At 49.5% G+C, this 15577-nt stretch overlaps 2 protein-coding genes across 6 annotated transcripts in view; one reads left to right on the top strand and one right to left on the bottom strand.

The window, feature by feature from the left end:
- The window catches only part of LOC115188926 (carbohydrate sulfotransferase 12-like), a 32884-nt gene extending 27021 nt beyond the window's left edge, over positions 1-5863 (top strand). Inside the window, exons 5-6 of the mRNA XM_029747759.1 lie at positions 2083-2391; positions 4720-5863. Of these exons, the coding sequence (XP_029603619.1) occupies positions 2083-2391; positions 4720-4956 (546 nt within the window). The 3' untranslated portion in view covers positions 4957-5863. The remainder of the gene's footprint in view (positions 1-2082; positions 2392-4719) is intronic.
- The window catches only part of LOC115188923 (AP-5 complex subunit zeta-1), a 389472-nt gene that overhangs the window by 239538 nt on the left and 134357 nt on the right, over positions 1-15577 (bottom strand). The window lies entirely within an intron of this gene.

The raw sequence follows: 15577 nt of genomic DNA, 5'->3' as shown, positions 1-15577 counted from the left end.
GATGTATTCAGTGCCTTCTGAAAGTATTCAGACCTCTTTTTCCACATTTTGTTACGTTACAGCCTTATTCTAAAATTGATTAAATTGTTTTTTTCCCCTCATCAATCTAGACACAATACCACATAATGACAAAGCAAAAACAGTTTTTTAGAAATGTATTAAAAAACGTTAATGTCACATTTAAATAAGTATTCAGACCCTTTACTCAGTACTTTGTTGAAGCACCTTTGGCAGCGATTACAGTCTTGAGTCTTCTTGGGTCGGATGCTACAAGCTTGGCACACCTGTATTTGGGGAGTTTCTCCCATTCTTCTCTGCAGCTCTGTCAGGTTGGATGGGGAGCGTTGCTGCACAGCTATTTTCAGGTCTCTCCAGAGATGTTCGATCGGGTTCAAGTCCGGGCTCTGACTGGGCCATTCAAGGACATTCAGAGACTTGTCCCGAAGCCACTCCTGCTTTGTCTTGGCTGTGTGCTTAGGGTCGTTGTCCTGAGGTTCAGGATCAGGTTTTCATCAAGGATCTCTGTACTTTGCTCCATTCATCTTTCCCTCGATCCTGACTAGTCTCCCAGCCCCTGCCTCTGAAAACCATCCCCACAGCATGATGCTGTCACCACCATGCTTCACCGTAGGGATGGTGCCAGGTTTCCTCCAGACGTGACGCTTGGCATTAAAGCCAAAGAGTTTAATCAAGCCAAAGAGTTCAATCTTGGACCAGAGAATCTTGTTTCTCATGGTCTCAGAGTCCTTTAGGTGCCTTTTTGTCAAACTCCAAGTGGGCTGTCATGTGCCTTTTTACTGAGGAGTGGCTTCCGTCTGGACACTACCATAAAGGCCTGATTGGGGGAGTGCTGCAGAGAAGGTTGACCTTCTGGAAGGTTCTCCCATCTCTACAGAGAAACTTTGGATCTCTGTCAGAGTGACCATCGGGTTCTTGGTCACCTCCCTGACCAAGGCTCTTCTCCCCCGATTGCTCAGTTTGGCCGGGCGGCCAGCTCTAGGAAGAGTCTTGGTGGTTCCAAACTTCTTCCATTTAAGAATGATGGAGGCCACTGTGTTCTTGGGGACCATCAATAAGGCAGAAATGCTATGGTACCCTTCCCCAGATCTGTGCCTCGACACAATCCTGTCTTGGAGCTCTACGTACAATTCCTTCGACCTCATGGCTTGGATTTTCGCTCTGACATGCACTGTCAACTGTGGGACCTTATATAGACAGGTGTGTGCCTTTCCAAATCATATCCAATCAATTTAATTTACCACAGGTGGACTCCAATCAAGTTGTAGAAACATCTCAAGGATGATTAATGGAAACAGGATGCACCTGAGCTCAATTTCGAGTCTCATAGCAAAGGGTCTGAATACTTATGTAAATAAGGTATTGCTGTTTTTTATTTGTATTACATTTTAAAACATTTCTAAAAACCTCTATCAACTGGTACCTTTGTCATTATTGGGTATTGTGTGTAGATTGAGGGGAAAAACGTATTTTATCAATCTTAAAATAAGGCTGTAACGTAACAAAATGTGAATACTTTCTGAATGCACTGTGTATTTGTTTTGAAGGGTTAGGGTTAGGGTTAGGGGTTAGGGTTAGGGTTAGGGGTTAGGGTTAGGGTTAGGGGTTAGGAAAAGAGGGAAAAGGCTGTAACGTAACAAAATGTGAATACTTTCTGAATGCACTGTGTATTGGTTTTGAAGGGTTAGGGTTAGGGGTTAGGGGTTAGGGTTAGGGGTTAGGGGTTAGGGTTAGGGGTTAGGAAAAGAGGGAAAAGGCTGTAACGTAACAAAATGTGAATACTTTCTGAATGCACTGTGTATTGGTTTTGAAGGGTTAGGGTTAGGGGTTAGGGTTAGGGTTAGGGGTTAGGGTTAGGGGTTAGGGTTAGGGGTTAGGGGTTAGGGGTTAGGGTTAGGGGTTAGGGGTTAGGGTTAGGGGTTAGGGGTTAGGGGTTAGGGTTAGGGGTTAGGGGTTAGGAAAAGAGGGAAAAGGCTGTAACGTAACAAAATGTGAATACTTTCTGAATGCACTGTGTATTTGTTTTGAATATGGTTTAATAAAGGTGGTTTGTTTGTTGTCAAGGTGAAGCTCCAGAAGTACACCAAGTTCCTGTTTGTCAGAGATCCGTTCGTCCGCCTCATCTCAGCGTATCGGAACAAGTTTGAGCAGCCCAACGACGAGTTCTACCGCCGATTCGCTCTGCTCATGCTCCGTCGCTATGGTAACCACTCTGAACCTCCCGCGGCAGTGGGCGATGCATTTCCTGCGGGAATCCGCCCCTCCTTCTCAGAGTTCGTCCAATACCTACTGGACCCCCAGACGGAGAGCGACGCCCCCTTCAACGAGCACTGGAGACAGGTCTACCGGCTATGCCACCCCTGTCAAATACAGGTAATATATAAAAATACTACATTATTATCCAATGTCTAAGAAGAAGTCTTTTGGCAGAAGTAAAGGCCAACAAGATCCACCTTCTGGTGGAAGAAGAGTGAACTCTGTCATCTAACTAATGTAGAGCCCAACATTCTGCATTTATTAGACCAGCAAACATCAGTCCCCACTACTTTACAAATAACATGGATTATACTATTCTACCAGTCTGCAATAGAGAGACAGGTCCATAAGACAGGACTGATTGGTCCTCAATAACATGGATTATACTATTCTACCAGTCTGCAATAGAGAGACAGGTCCATCAGACAGGACTGATTGGTCCTCAATAACATGGATTATACTATTCTACCAGTCTGCAATAGAGGGACAAGTCAATCAGACAGGACTGATTGGTCCTCAATAACATGGATTATACTATTCTACCAGTCTGCAATAGAGAGACAGGTCCATCAGACAGGACTGATTGGTCCTCAATAACATGGATTATACTATTCTACCAGTCTGCAATAGAGGGACATGTCCATCAGACAGGACTGATTGGTCCTCAATAACATGGATTATACTATTCTACCAGTCTGCAATAGAGAGACAGGTCCATAAGACAGGACTGATTGGTCCTCAATAACATGGATTATACTATTCTACCAGTCTGCAATAGAGGGACAGGTCCATCAGACAGGACTGATTGGTCCTGGAGCTCAATAACATGGATTATACTATTCTACCAGTCTGCAATAGAGGGACAGGTCCATAAGACAGGACTGATTGGTCCTGGAGCTCAATAACATGGATTATACTATTCTACCAGTCTGCAATAGAGAGACAGGTCCATAAGACAGGACTGATTGGTCCTCAATAACATGGATTATACTATTCTACCAGTCTGCAATAGAGGGACAGGTCCATAAGACAGGACTGATTGGTCCTCAATAACATGGATTATACTATTCTACCAGTCTGCAATAGAGGGACAGGTCCATCAGACAGGACTGATTGGTCCTGGAGCTCAATAACATGGATTATACTATTCTACCAGTCTGCAATAGAGAGACAGGTCCATCAGACAGGACTGATTGGTCCTCAATAACATGGATTATACTATTCTACCAGTCTGCAATAGAGAGACAGGTCCATCAGACAGGACTGATTGGTCCTCAATAACATGGATTATACTATTCTACCAGTCTGCAATAGAGAGACAGGTCCATCAGACAGGACTGATTGGTCCTCAATAACATGGATTATACTATTCTACCAGTCTGCAATAGAGGGACAGGTCCATAAGACAGGACTGATTGGTCCTGGAGCTCAATAACATGGATTATACTATTCTACCAGTCTGCAATAGAGAGACAGGTCCATAAGACAGGACTGATTGGTCCTCAATAACATGGATTATACTATTCTACCAGTCTGCAATAGAGGGACAGGTCCATCAGACAGGACTGATTGGTCCTCAATAACATGGATTATACTATTCTACCAGTCTGCAATAGAGAGACAGGTCCATAAGACAGGACTGATTGGTCCTCAATAACATGGATTATACTATTCTACCAGTCTGCAATAGAGGGACAGGTCCATCAGACAGGACTGATTGGTCCTGGAGCTCAATAACATGGATTATACTATTCTACCAGTCTGCAATAGAGAAACAGGTCCATCAGACAGGACTGATTGGTCCTCAATAACATGGATTATACTATTCTACCAGTCTGCAATAGAGGGACAGGTCCATCAGACAGGACTGATTGGTCCTCAATAACATGGATTATACTATTCTACCAGTCTACAATAGAGGGACAGGTCCATCAGACAGGACTGATTGGTCCTGGAGCTCAATAACATGGATTATACTATTCTACCAGTCTACAATAGAGGGACAGGTCCATCAGACAGGACTGATTGGTCCTGGGGCTCAGTAACAGCCTTTTCATCTACTAGACTAGAATATAAGGGAAGACGCCTTTTCATCTACTAGACTAGAATATAAGGGAAGACGCTTATTCTGTTGTTTTGTTTAAGCAGCAACCTTTCAACTGTGTTGGTTGTTAAACAGCTCTGCAAAACTTTCTTGGGCAAATCATGTTACAGACAGGTTAACTTTCTCTCCGTCTCTCCCCCCCTCTCTCTGTCCTCTCCCCTGCCCCTCTCCCTCTCTCTGTCCTCTCCCCTGCCCCCCCCCCTCTCTCTCCCCCCTCTCTCTCCCCTGCCCCCCCCCTCTCCCCTCCCCCCCCCCCCCCTCTCCCCCCCCCTCTCCCCTCTCTCCCCCCCTTCCCCTCCCCCCTCTCCTCTCCCCCCCCCCCCCCCCCCCCCCCCCCCCAGTATGACTTTGTGGGACAGCTGGAGACGGTTGAGGAGGATGCTGAACAGCTGCTGAGGGTTTTGAAGGTGGACAACGTGGTTGACTTCCCCTCCTCTCCCAGGAACCACACGGCCAGCAGCTGGCAGGAGGACTGGTTCAGCAGGGTGCCCCTAGTGGCCAGGAGGGATCTCTACAGGCTGTATGAACCAGACTTCAGACTGTTTGGCTACTCCAGACCAGACGCGCTGCTGGACTGACTGACTCCAACTACACTCTTAGAGAAAAAGGCTTTCTAAAAGGGGCTCTTTTCTTGTCCCCATCGGAGAACCCTTTTTGGTCCCAGGTATAACTTTTTGGTGGTGAACAAGGTTCTACTTAGAACCTTTTAGTGATGAAACTGTTCCACGTAGAACCTTGTATTAATTAAAGGGTTCCACTTGGAACCAAAAATAGCTATTGTCAGTGGGTTCTCCTATGGGGAAAATGGGTAGTACATTCTTTCCTAAGACCAGCCAGAGCAGAGTGCTGGACCTTCTGCTCCTGTTCTGGACTCAGCAGGTCCAGAACAGAGGAACGTTAGAGTTCCTCAACAGAGGAACGGTGGAGTTAGGTTACACTTCCTTTGGAGAAGAGTTTGGACTCCTGACTGCTGGAACCCTGGTGGAACCCTGGTGGAACCCTAGTGGAACCCTGCTGGAACCCTGCTGGAACCCTGGTGGAACCCTAGTGGAACCCTGGTGGAACCCTGCTGGAATCCTAGTGGAACCCTGCTGGAACCCTGCTGGAACCCTGGTGGAACCCTGGTGGAACCCTAGTGGAACCCTGGTGGAACCCTGGTCTTTACTGATCATCCTATGACGAGTTGGACTGTTTGGGAATTCGCTGTTTTCTAGGTGTTTTTAATGATCACTTATTTTCCAGCGTTAAAGTCAAGCATGAAAGGGATGTTTTTGTGTTTTATGTTTTAATGTGGAAAGGAAATGCCTTGTTTCACAGTGACCGATGCCAACATTATCACCCTCCTATAAGGAAGCCAGCAGGACCTGAGGAGTTGTAGGGTTCTGTTGAAGGGAAGGGTTTTCTGAAACAGACTTTACCAACCTAATGGGTGTGCTACTACTGGAAGCATGGGGAAACATGTTACAGCATGTTACCAGTTAAAAAGAGGAAGACAGGCCACAGGCCTTAGATGGTTGGGAAGAGACAGATGGTTAGACAGGGGGTTAGAGGGTTAGACAGGGGGGGTTAGAGGGTTAGACAGGGGGTTAGAGGGGTAGACAGGGGGTTAGAGGGGTAGACAGGGGGTTAGAGGGGTAGACAGGGGGTTAGAGGGTTAGACAGGGGTTAGAGGGGTAGACAGGGGGTTAGACAGGAGGTTAGAGGGTTAGACAGGGGGTTAGAGGGTTAGACAGGGGGTTAGAGGGTTAGACAGGGGGTTAGAGGGTTAGAGTTAGACAGGGGGATAGTGGGTTAGACAGGGGGTTAGACAGGGGGATAGGGGGTTAGACAGGGGGTTAGACAGGGGGTTAGAGGGGTAGACAGGGGGTTAGAGGGTTAGACAGGGGGTTAGAGGGTTAGACAGGGGGCTAGAGGGGTAGACAGGGGGTTAGAGGGGTAGACAGGGGGTTAGAGGGTTAGACGGGGTTAGAGTTAGATGGGGAATGGGAAGAGACAGGGGGATAGAGGGTTAGGGGAAGAGAGTACCTAACTCTAACCTTTGGTTGGAATCAAAATGAAAAGTTTACAAAGCAAAGTATTTTTGTAAATAATCATTTTTTAACTAGTTTTTCAAATATACAGTACATCTGTATATTTGAGGTCTTAAAAGGGATGACCTGTCTGGCAGTCTTAAAGGGATGACCTGTCTGTCGGTCTTAAAGGGATGACCTGTCTGTCGGTCTTAAAGGGATGACCTGTCTGTCGGTCTTAAAGGGATGACCTGTCTGTCGGTCTTACAGGGTTGACCTTTATTGTCTGTCTTTTACGGGGTGAACTGTGTGTAGGTCTTAAAGGGATGACCTATCGGCCTTAAAGGGATGGTGTCAGTGTTTTATGTACCTTGCTGATGCTATGTAATAGGGTTGTATAGGGTTGTGCACAATGATAGTCTGTGTTTACTATGAACTGTTGTCTGTTATTTCATGATAATGATCTGTGCCACAAACCTCGTCATTCACAGAGTAGAATCTGCATGTTGGGTTAGAGTGTTTCTATCTGACAGTACATCAACAGGAAGGAAACAGAATTCCCTGTTGTTCTAGAATCCCTCAGAGCAGAATCATCATGTTGTTCTAGAATCCCTCAGAGCAGAATCTTCATGTTGTTCTAGAATCCCTCAGAGCAGAATCTTCATGTTGTTCTAGAATCCCTCAGAGCAGAATCATCATGTTGTTCTAGAATCCCTCAGAGCAGAATCATCATGTTGTTCTAGAATCCCTCAGAGCAGAATCATCATGTTGTTCTAGAATCCCTTAGAGCAGAATCATCATGTTGTTCTAGAATCCCTCAGAGCAGAATCATCATGTTGTTCTAGAATCCCTCAGAGCAGAATCATCATGTTGTTCTAGAATCCCTCAGAGCAGAATCTTCATGTTGTTCTAGAATCCCTCAGAGCAGAAACTTCATGTTGTTCTAGAATCCTTCCGAGCAGAATCATCATGTTGTTCTAGAATCCCTCAGAGCAGAATCATCATGTTGTTCTAGAATCCTTCAGAGCAGAATCATCATGTTCTAGAATCCCTCAGAGCAGAATCATCATGTTGTTCTAGAATCCCTCAGAGCAGAATCATCATGTTGTTCTAGAATCCCTCAGAGCAGAATCTTCATGTTGTTCTAGAATCCCTCAGAGCAGAATAATCATGTTGTTCTAGAATCCCTCAGAGCAGAATCATCATGTTGTTCTAGAATCCCTCAGAGCAGAATCATCATGTTGTTCTAGAATCCCTCAGAGCAGAATCTTCATGTTGTTCTAGAATCCCTCAGAGCACAATCATCATGTTGTTCTAGAATCCCTCAGAGCACAATCATCATGTTGTTCTAGAATCCCTCAGAGCAAAATCTTCATGTTGTTCTAGAATCCCTCAGAGCAGAATCTTCATGTTGTTCTAGAATCCCTCAGAGCAGAATCTTCATGTTGTTCTAGAATGCCTTAGAGCAGAATCATCATGTTGTTCTAGAATCCGTCAGAGCACAATCATCATGTTGTTCTAGAATCCCTCAGAGCAGAATCATCATGTTGTTCTAGAATCCCTCAGAGCAGAATCAGCATATTCTAGAATCCCTCAGAGCAGAATCATCATGTTGTTCTAGAATCCCTCAGAGCAGAATCTTCATGTTGTTCTAGAATCCTTCAGAGCAGAATCTTCATGTTGTTCTAGAATCCCTCAGAGCAGAATCTTCATGTTTCTCTTCTATACAGAATGACTAACATTATTCTGATGTGGGTCCATGTCTTGATTTCACTACTCTAGTTTTATTGTATTTCAGAATGATGTATGTTTCATAAGGATATCATGTGAGAAATATAAACTAAGGCATGAACCAAGTCTGCTGCTGAGTTCTCCCCCTTCCCCCTGACCCCTGACCCTGACTTGTTAAAGCCAGAACCACATATGGATCCTTTGGTGTTAGACTGGTGGTGATTGGGTCCATCCCTTATTCCAACACACACAAACATACACACACTTTTACCCTCATCATATGCTGCTGTTACTCTGATCTTGTTTTTTTTAAATTGTTTTACTTTATATATAGATTTTCAGATATAACAACAAAAACAGTATAACCCCTCCACACCACCCACCCACCATCTATAGTACAACCCCAGCCCCTCATTCTCCCATCCATCCATCCATCCATCCCCTCCCTCCACACCACCCACCATCTATAGTACAACCCCAGCTCCTCATTCTCCCATCCATCCATCCCCTCCCTCCACACCACCCACCATCTATAGTACAACCCCAGGCCCCTCATTCTCCCATCCATCCATCCCCTCCCTCCACACCACCCACCATCTATAGTACAACCCCAGCCCCTCATTCTCCCATCCATCCATCCCCTCCCTCCACACCACCCACCATCTATAGTACAACCCCAGCTCCTCATTCTCCCATCCATCCATCCCCTCCCTCCACACCACCCACCATCTATAGTACAACCCCAGCCCCTCATTCTCCCATCCATCCATCCCCTCCCTCCACACCACCCACCCACCATCTATAGTACAACCCCAGCCCCTCATTCTCCCATCCATCCATCCCCTCCCTCCACACCACCCACCATCTATAGTACAACCCCAGCCCCTCATTCTCCCATCCATCCATCCCCTCCCTCCACACCACCCACCATCTATAGTACAACCCCAGCCCCTCATTCTCCCATCCATCCATCCCCTCCCTCCACACCACCCACCATCTATAGTACAACCCCAGCCCCCTCATTCTCCCATCCATCCATCCCCTCCCTCCACACCACCCACCATCTATAGTACAACCCCAGCCCCTCATTCTCCCATCCATCCCCTCCCTCCACACCACCCACCATCTATAGTACAACCCCAGCCCCTCATTCTCCCATCCATCCATCCCCTCCCTCCACACCACCCACCATCTATAGTACAACCCCAGCCCCTCATTCTCCCATCCATCCATCCCCTCCCTCCACACCACCCACCCACCATCTATAGTACAACCCCAGCCCCTCATTCTCCCATCCATCCATCCCCTCCCTCCACACCACCCACCATCTATAGTACAACCCCAGCCCCTCATTCTCCCATCCATCCATCCCCTCCCTCCCTCCACACCACCCACCATCTATAGTACAACCCCAGCCCCTCATTCTCCCATCCATCCATCCCCTCCCTCCACACCACCCACCATCTATAGTACAACCCCAGCCCCTCATTCTCCCATCCATCCATCCCCTCCCTCCACACCACCCACCATCTATAGTACAACCCCAGCCCCTCATTCTCCCATCCATCCATCCCCTCCCTCCACACCACCCACCATCTATAGTACAACCCCAGTCCCTCATTCTCCCATCCATCCATCCCCTCCCTCCACACCACCCACCCACCATCTATAGTACAACCCCAGCCCCTCATTCTCCCATCCATCCCCTCCCTCCACACCACCCACCATCTATAGTACAACCCCAGCCCCTCATTCTCCCATCCATCCATCCCCTCCCTCCACACCACCCACCATCTATAGTACAAACCCCAGCCCCTCATTCTCCCATCCATCCATCCCCTCCCTCCACACCACCCACCATCTATAGTACAACCCCAGTCCCTCATTCTCCCATCCATCCATCCCCTCCCTCCACACCACCCACCCACCATCTATAGTACAACCCCAGTCCCTCATTCTCCCATCCATCCCCTCCCTCCACACCACCCACCATCTATAGTACAACCCCAGCCCCTCATTCTCCCATCCATCCATCCCCTCCCTCCACACCACCCACCATCTATAGTACAACCCCAGCCCCTCATTCTCCCATCCATCCATCCCCTCCCTCCCTCCACACCACCCACCATCTATAGTACAACCCCAGCCCCTCATTCTCCCATCCATCCATCCCCTCCCTCCACACCACCCACCATCTATAGTACAACCCCAGTCCCTCATTCTCCCATCCATCCATCCCCTCCCTCCACACCACCCACCCACCATCTATAGTACAACCCCAGCCCCTCATTCTCCCATCCATCCATCCCCTCCCTCCACACCACCCACCATCTATAGTACAACCCCAGCCCCTCATTCTCCCATCCATCCCCTCCCTCCACACCACCCACCCACCATCTATAGTACAACCCCAGCCCCTCATTCTCCCATCCATCCATCCCCTCCCTCCACACCACCCACCCACCATCTATAGTACAACCCCAGCCCCTCATTCTCCCATCCATCCATCCCCTCCCTCCACACCACCCACCCACCATCTATAGTACAACCCCAGCCCCTCATTCTCCCATCCATCCCCTCCCTCCACACCACCCACCATCTATAGTACAACCCCAGCCCCTCATTCTCCCATCCATCCATCCCCTCCCTCCACACCACCCACCATCTATAGTACAACCCCAGTCCCTCATTCTCCCATCCATCCATCCCCTCCCTCCACACCACCCACCCACCATCTATAGTACAACCCCAGCCCCCTCATTCTCCCATCCATCCATCCCCTCCCTCCACACCACCCACCATCTATAGTACAACCCCAGTCCCTCATTCTCCCATCCATCCATCCCCTCCCTCCACACCACCCACCATCTATAGTACAACCCCAGCCCCTCATTCTCCCATCCATCCATCCCCTCCCTCCACACCACCCACCATCTATAGTACAACCCCAGTCCCTCATTCTCCCATCCATCCATCCCCTCCCTCCCTCCACACCACCCACCATCTATAGTACAACCCCAGCCCCTCATTCTCCCATCCATCCATCCCCTCCCTCCACACCACCCACCCACCATCTATAGTACAACCCCAGCCCCTCATTCTCCCATCCATCCATCCCCTCCCTCCACACCACCCACCATCTATAGTACAACCCCAGCTCCTCATTCTCCCATCCATCCATCCCCTCCCTCCACACCACCCACCATCTATAGTACAACCCCAGTCCCTCATTCTCCCATCCATCCATCCCCACCTCCACACCACCCACCATCTATAGTACAACCCCAGCCCCTCATTCTCCCATCCATCCATCCCCTCCCTCCACACCACCCACCATCTATAGTACAACCCCAGCCCCTCATTCTCCCATCACTCCATCCCCTCCCTCCACACCACCCACCATCTATAGTACAACCCCAGCCCCTCATTCTCCCATCCATCCCCTCCCTCCACACCACCCACCCACCATCTATAGTACAACCCCAGTCCCTCATTCTCCCATCCATCCATCCCCTCCCTCCCTCCACACCACCCACCCACCATCTATAGTACAACCCCAGCCCCTCATTCTCCCATCCATCCATCCCCTCCCTCCACACCACCCACCATCTATAGTACAACCCCAGCCCCTCATTCTCCCATCCATCCATCCCCTCCCTCCACACCACCCACCCACCATCTATAGTACAACCCCAGCCCCTCATTCTCCCATCCATCCATCCCCTCCCTCCACACCACCCACCCACCATCTATAGTACAACCCCAGCCCCTCATTCTCCCATCCATCCATCCCCTCCCTCCACACCACCCACCATCTATAGTACAACCCCAGCCCCTCATTCTCCCATCCATCCCCTCCCTCCACACCACCCACCATCTATAGTACAACCCCAGCCCCTCATTCTCCCATCCATCCATCCCCTCCCTCCACACCACCCACCCACCATCTATAGTACAACCCCAGCCCCTCATTCTCCCATCCATCCCCTCCCTCCACACCACCCACCATCTATAGTACAACCCCAGCCCCTCATTCTCCCATCCATCCATCCCCTCCCTCCACACCACCCACCATCTATAGTACAACCCCAGCCCCTCATTCTCCCATCCATCCATCCCCTCCCTCCACACCACCCACCATCTATAGTACAACCCCAGCCCCTCATTCTCCCATCCATCCATCCCCTCCCTCCACACCACCCACCATCTATAGTACAACCCCAGTCCCTCATTCTCCCATCCATCCATCCCCTCCCTCCACACCACCCACCCACCATCTATAGTACAACCCCAGCCCCTCATTCTCCCATCCATCCATCCCCTCCCTCCACACCACCCACCATCTATAGTACAACCCCAGCCCCTCATTCTCCCATCCATCCATCCCCTCCCTCCACACCACCCACCATCTATAGTACAACCCCAGTCCCTCATTCTCCCATCCATCCCCTCCCTCCACACCACCCACCCACCATCTATAGTACAACCCCAGCCCCTCATTCTCCCATCCATCCATCCCCTCCCTCCACACCACCCACCCACCATCTATAGTACAACCCCAGCCCCTCATTCTCCCATCCATCCATCCCCTCCCTCCACACCACCCACCATCTATAGTACAACCCCAGCCCCTCATTCTCCCATCCATCCATCCCCTCCCTCCACACCACCCACCATCTATAGTACAACCCCAGCCCCTCATTCTCCCATCCATCCATCCCCTCCCTCCACACCACCCACCCACCATCTATAGTACAACCCCAGCCCCTCATTCTCCCATCCATCCCCTCCCTCCCTCCACACCACCCACCATCTATAGTACAACCCCAGCCCCTCATTCTCCCATCCATCCATCCCCTCCCTCCACACCACCCACCATCTATAGTACAACCCCAGCCCCTCATTCTCCCATCCATCCATCCATCCCCTCCCTCCACACCACCCACCATCTATAGTACAACCCCAGTCCCTCATTCTCCCATCCATCCCCTCCCTCCACACCACCCACCCACCATCTATAGTACAACCCCAGCCCCTCATTCTCCCATCCTCCCCTCCCTCCCTCCACACCACCCACCATCTATAGTACAACCCCAGCCCCTCATTCTTCCATCCATCCATCCCCTCCCTCCCCCACACCACCCACCATCTATAGTACAACCCCAGCCCCTCATTCTCCCATCCATCCCTCCCTCCACCCACCACCATCTATAGTACAACCCCAGCCCCTCATTGCTCCCATCCATCCATCCCCTCCCTCCACACACCCACCATCTATAGGTACACCCCAGCCCCTCATTCTCCCATCCATCCATCCCTCCCTCCACACCACCCACCATCTATAGTACAACCCCAGCCCCTCATTCTCCCATCCATCCATCCCCTCCCTCCACACCACCACCATCTATAGTACAACCCAGCCCCTCATTCTCCCATCCATCCCATCCCCTCCCTCCACACCACCCACCATCTATAGTACAACCCCAGCCCCTCATTTCTCCCATCCATCCATCCCCTCCCTCCACACCACCCACCATCTATAGTACAACCCCAGCCCCTCATTCTCCCATCCATCCACCCCCTCCCTCCCTCCACACCACCCACCATCTATAGTACAACCCCAGCCCCTCATTCTCCCATCCATCCCCTCCCTCCACACCACCACCCCCATCTATAGTACAACCCCAGCCCCTCATTCTCCCATCCATCCATCCCCTCCCTCCACACCACCCACCATCTATAGTACAACCCCAGCCCCTCATTCTCCCATCCATCCATCCCCTCCCTCCACACCACCCACCATCTATAGTACAACCCCAGCCCCTCATTCTCCCATCCATCCATCCCCTCCCTCCACACCACCCACCCACCATCTATAGTACAACCCCAGCCCCTCATTCTCCCATCCATCCCCTCCCTCCACACCACCCACCATCTATACAAGTTAAATAGGAAAGAAACAAACAGTAATAGAAACAAAAACAATGGGGAAAAAAGTTAAATAAAAATTCTTAACACAATTGGCCACTAGAACAGCCATGACTGCTTACCAAACCCTACAAGTTACACTAAGTAAAAGACAGGCTCTCCACGTATTGTATTAATGGGGACCAGGTTAAGTCTTACTTCTGTCGGGACCCAAGCACAGTGTCCCTAACCTTCTCCAGAGGCAGAGATGACATCACCTCCTTAACCCACTGCATAAAGGAGGACGGCTTTGCAGACTTCCAGTGAAAGAGGACCAGGCGGCGAGCAAGGACCAGGCGGCGAGCAAGGACCAGGCGGCGAGCAAGGACCAGGCGGCGAGTAAGGACCAGGCGGCGAGCAAGCAGCGTGGTAGCATTCTGTTCTAGGGGAGGTACCCCAAACATGGCAGTGACTGGGTTGGGGCTAACAGTTGTATTACACATATGTCAGAATGCCTTAAAAATCGGGTCCCAGAGGCCACTCAAAGATTGGCATGACCAAAACATGTGTCCCACAGTTGCTGGGCTGGTGGCATATCAAACACTTGGGGTCATCATTTGGGTATATTTTAGCCAATCTGTCATTTGAGTAATAGAGACAGTGCAAAACCTTCAACTGAATGAGCCCATGCCTTATGCAAAATGATGATGTGTGGACACGCTCAATACTTTGTTGCCATTTATCATTGGGTAGTTCGCCCACCTATGTCTTGCTCCCATGCAGATTTTGTATTTGCAAAGGATGGCGGATTAATGTCCTGTATTATGTGGTATAATCTGGAGATCGGGCCCTTCAGACAAGGGTTAAGATATAAGCAACTTTCGACTGGTCACTTAGTCGGCTGGAGTGGAAATGAAGGGAAATGTTTTTTTAGCGGCGAGTTTGCAGGTATCTAAAAAAGTGGGTATAGGGAATATTATGGTCAACCCTCAGAGTATCGAATGAGACGAATGTGTTGTCAACGAATAGGTCACACCAGACCGTTCCTGAGCCAGAACTGGAAGGCCGTGGCAATCTGTGACCATGGGAAGAGATTACTATTTTTTATTTTACCTTTTATTTAACCAGGTAGGCCAGTTGAGAACAAGTTCTTTATTTAACCAGGTCGGCCAGTTGAGAACAAGTCCTTTATTTATCCAGGTCGGCCAGTTGAGAACAAGTTCTTTATTTAACCAGGTTGGCTAGTTGAGAACAAGTCCTTTATTTATCCAGGTAGGCCAGTTAAGAACAAGTTCTCATTTACAACTGCGACCTGGCCAAGATAAAGCAAAGCAGTGCGACGAAAACAATAACGCAGAGTTACACATAAACAAACGTACAGTCAATAATACAGTAGAAAAATATATGTACAGTGTGTGCAAATGTAGAAGAGTAGGGAGGTAAGGCAATAAATAGGCAGTAGAGGCGAAATAATTACAATTTAGCATTAACACTGGAGTGATAGATGTGCAGATGATGATGTGCAAGTAGAGATACTGGGGTGCAAAAGAGC

Source organism: Salmo trutta, unplaced genomic scaffold (assembly GCF_901001165.1).
Source record: "Salmo trutta unplaced genomic scaffold, fSalTru1.1, whole genome shotgun sequence".
NCBI classification, from domain to species: Eukaryota; Metazoa; Chordata; class Actinopteri; order Salmoniformes; family Salmonidae; genus Salmo; species Salmo trutta.
The sequence above is the reverse complement of the archived record's forward strand: the minus strand, read 5'-3'. Positions and strand labels throughout refer to the sequence as shown.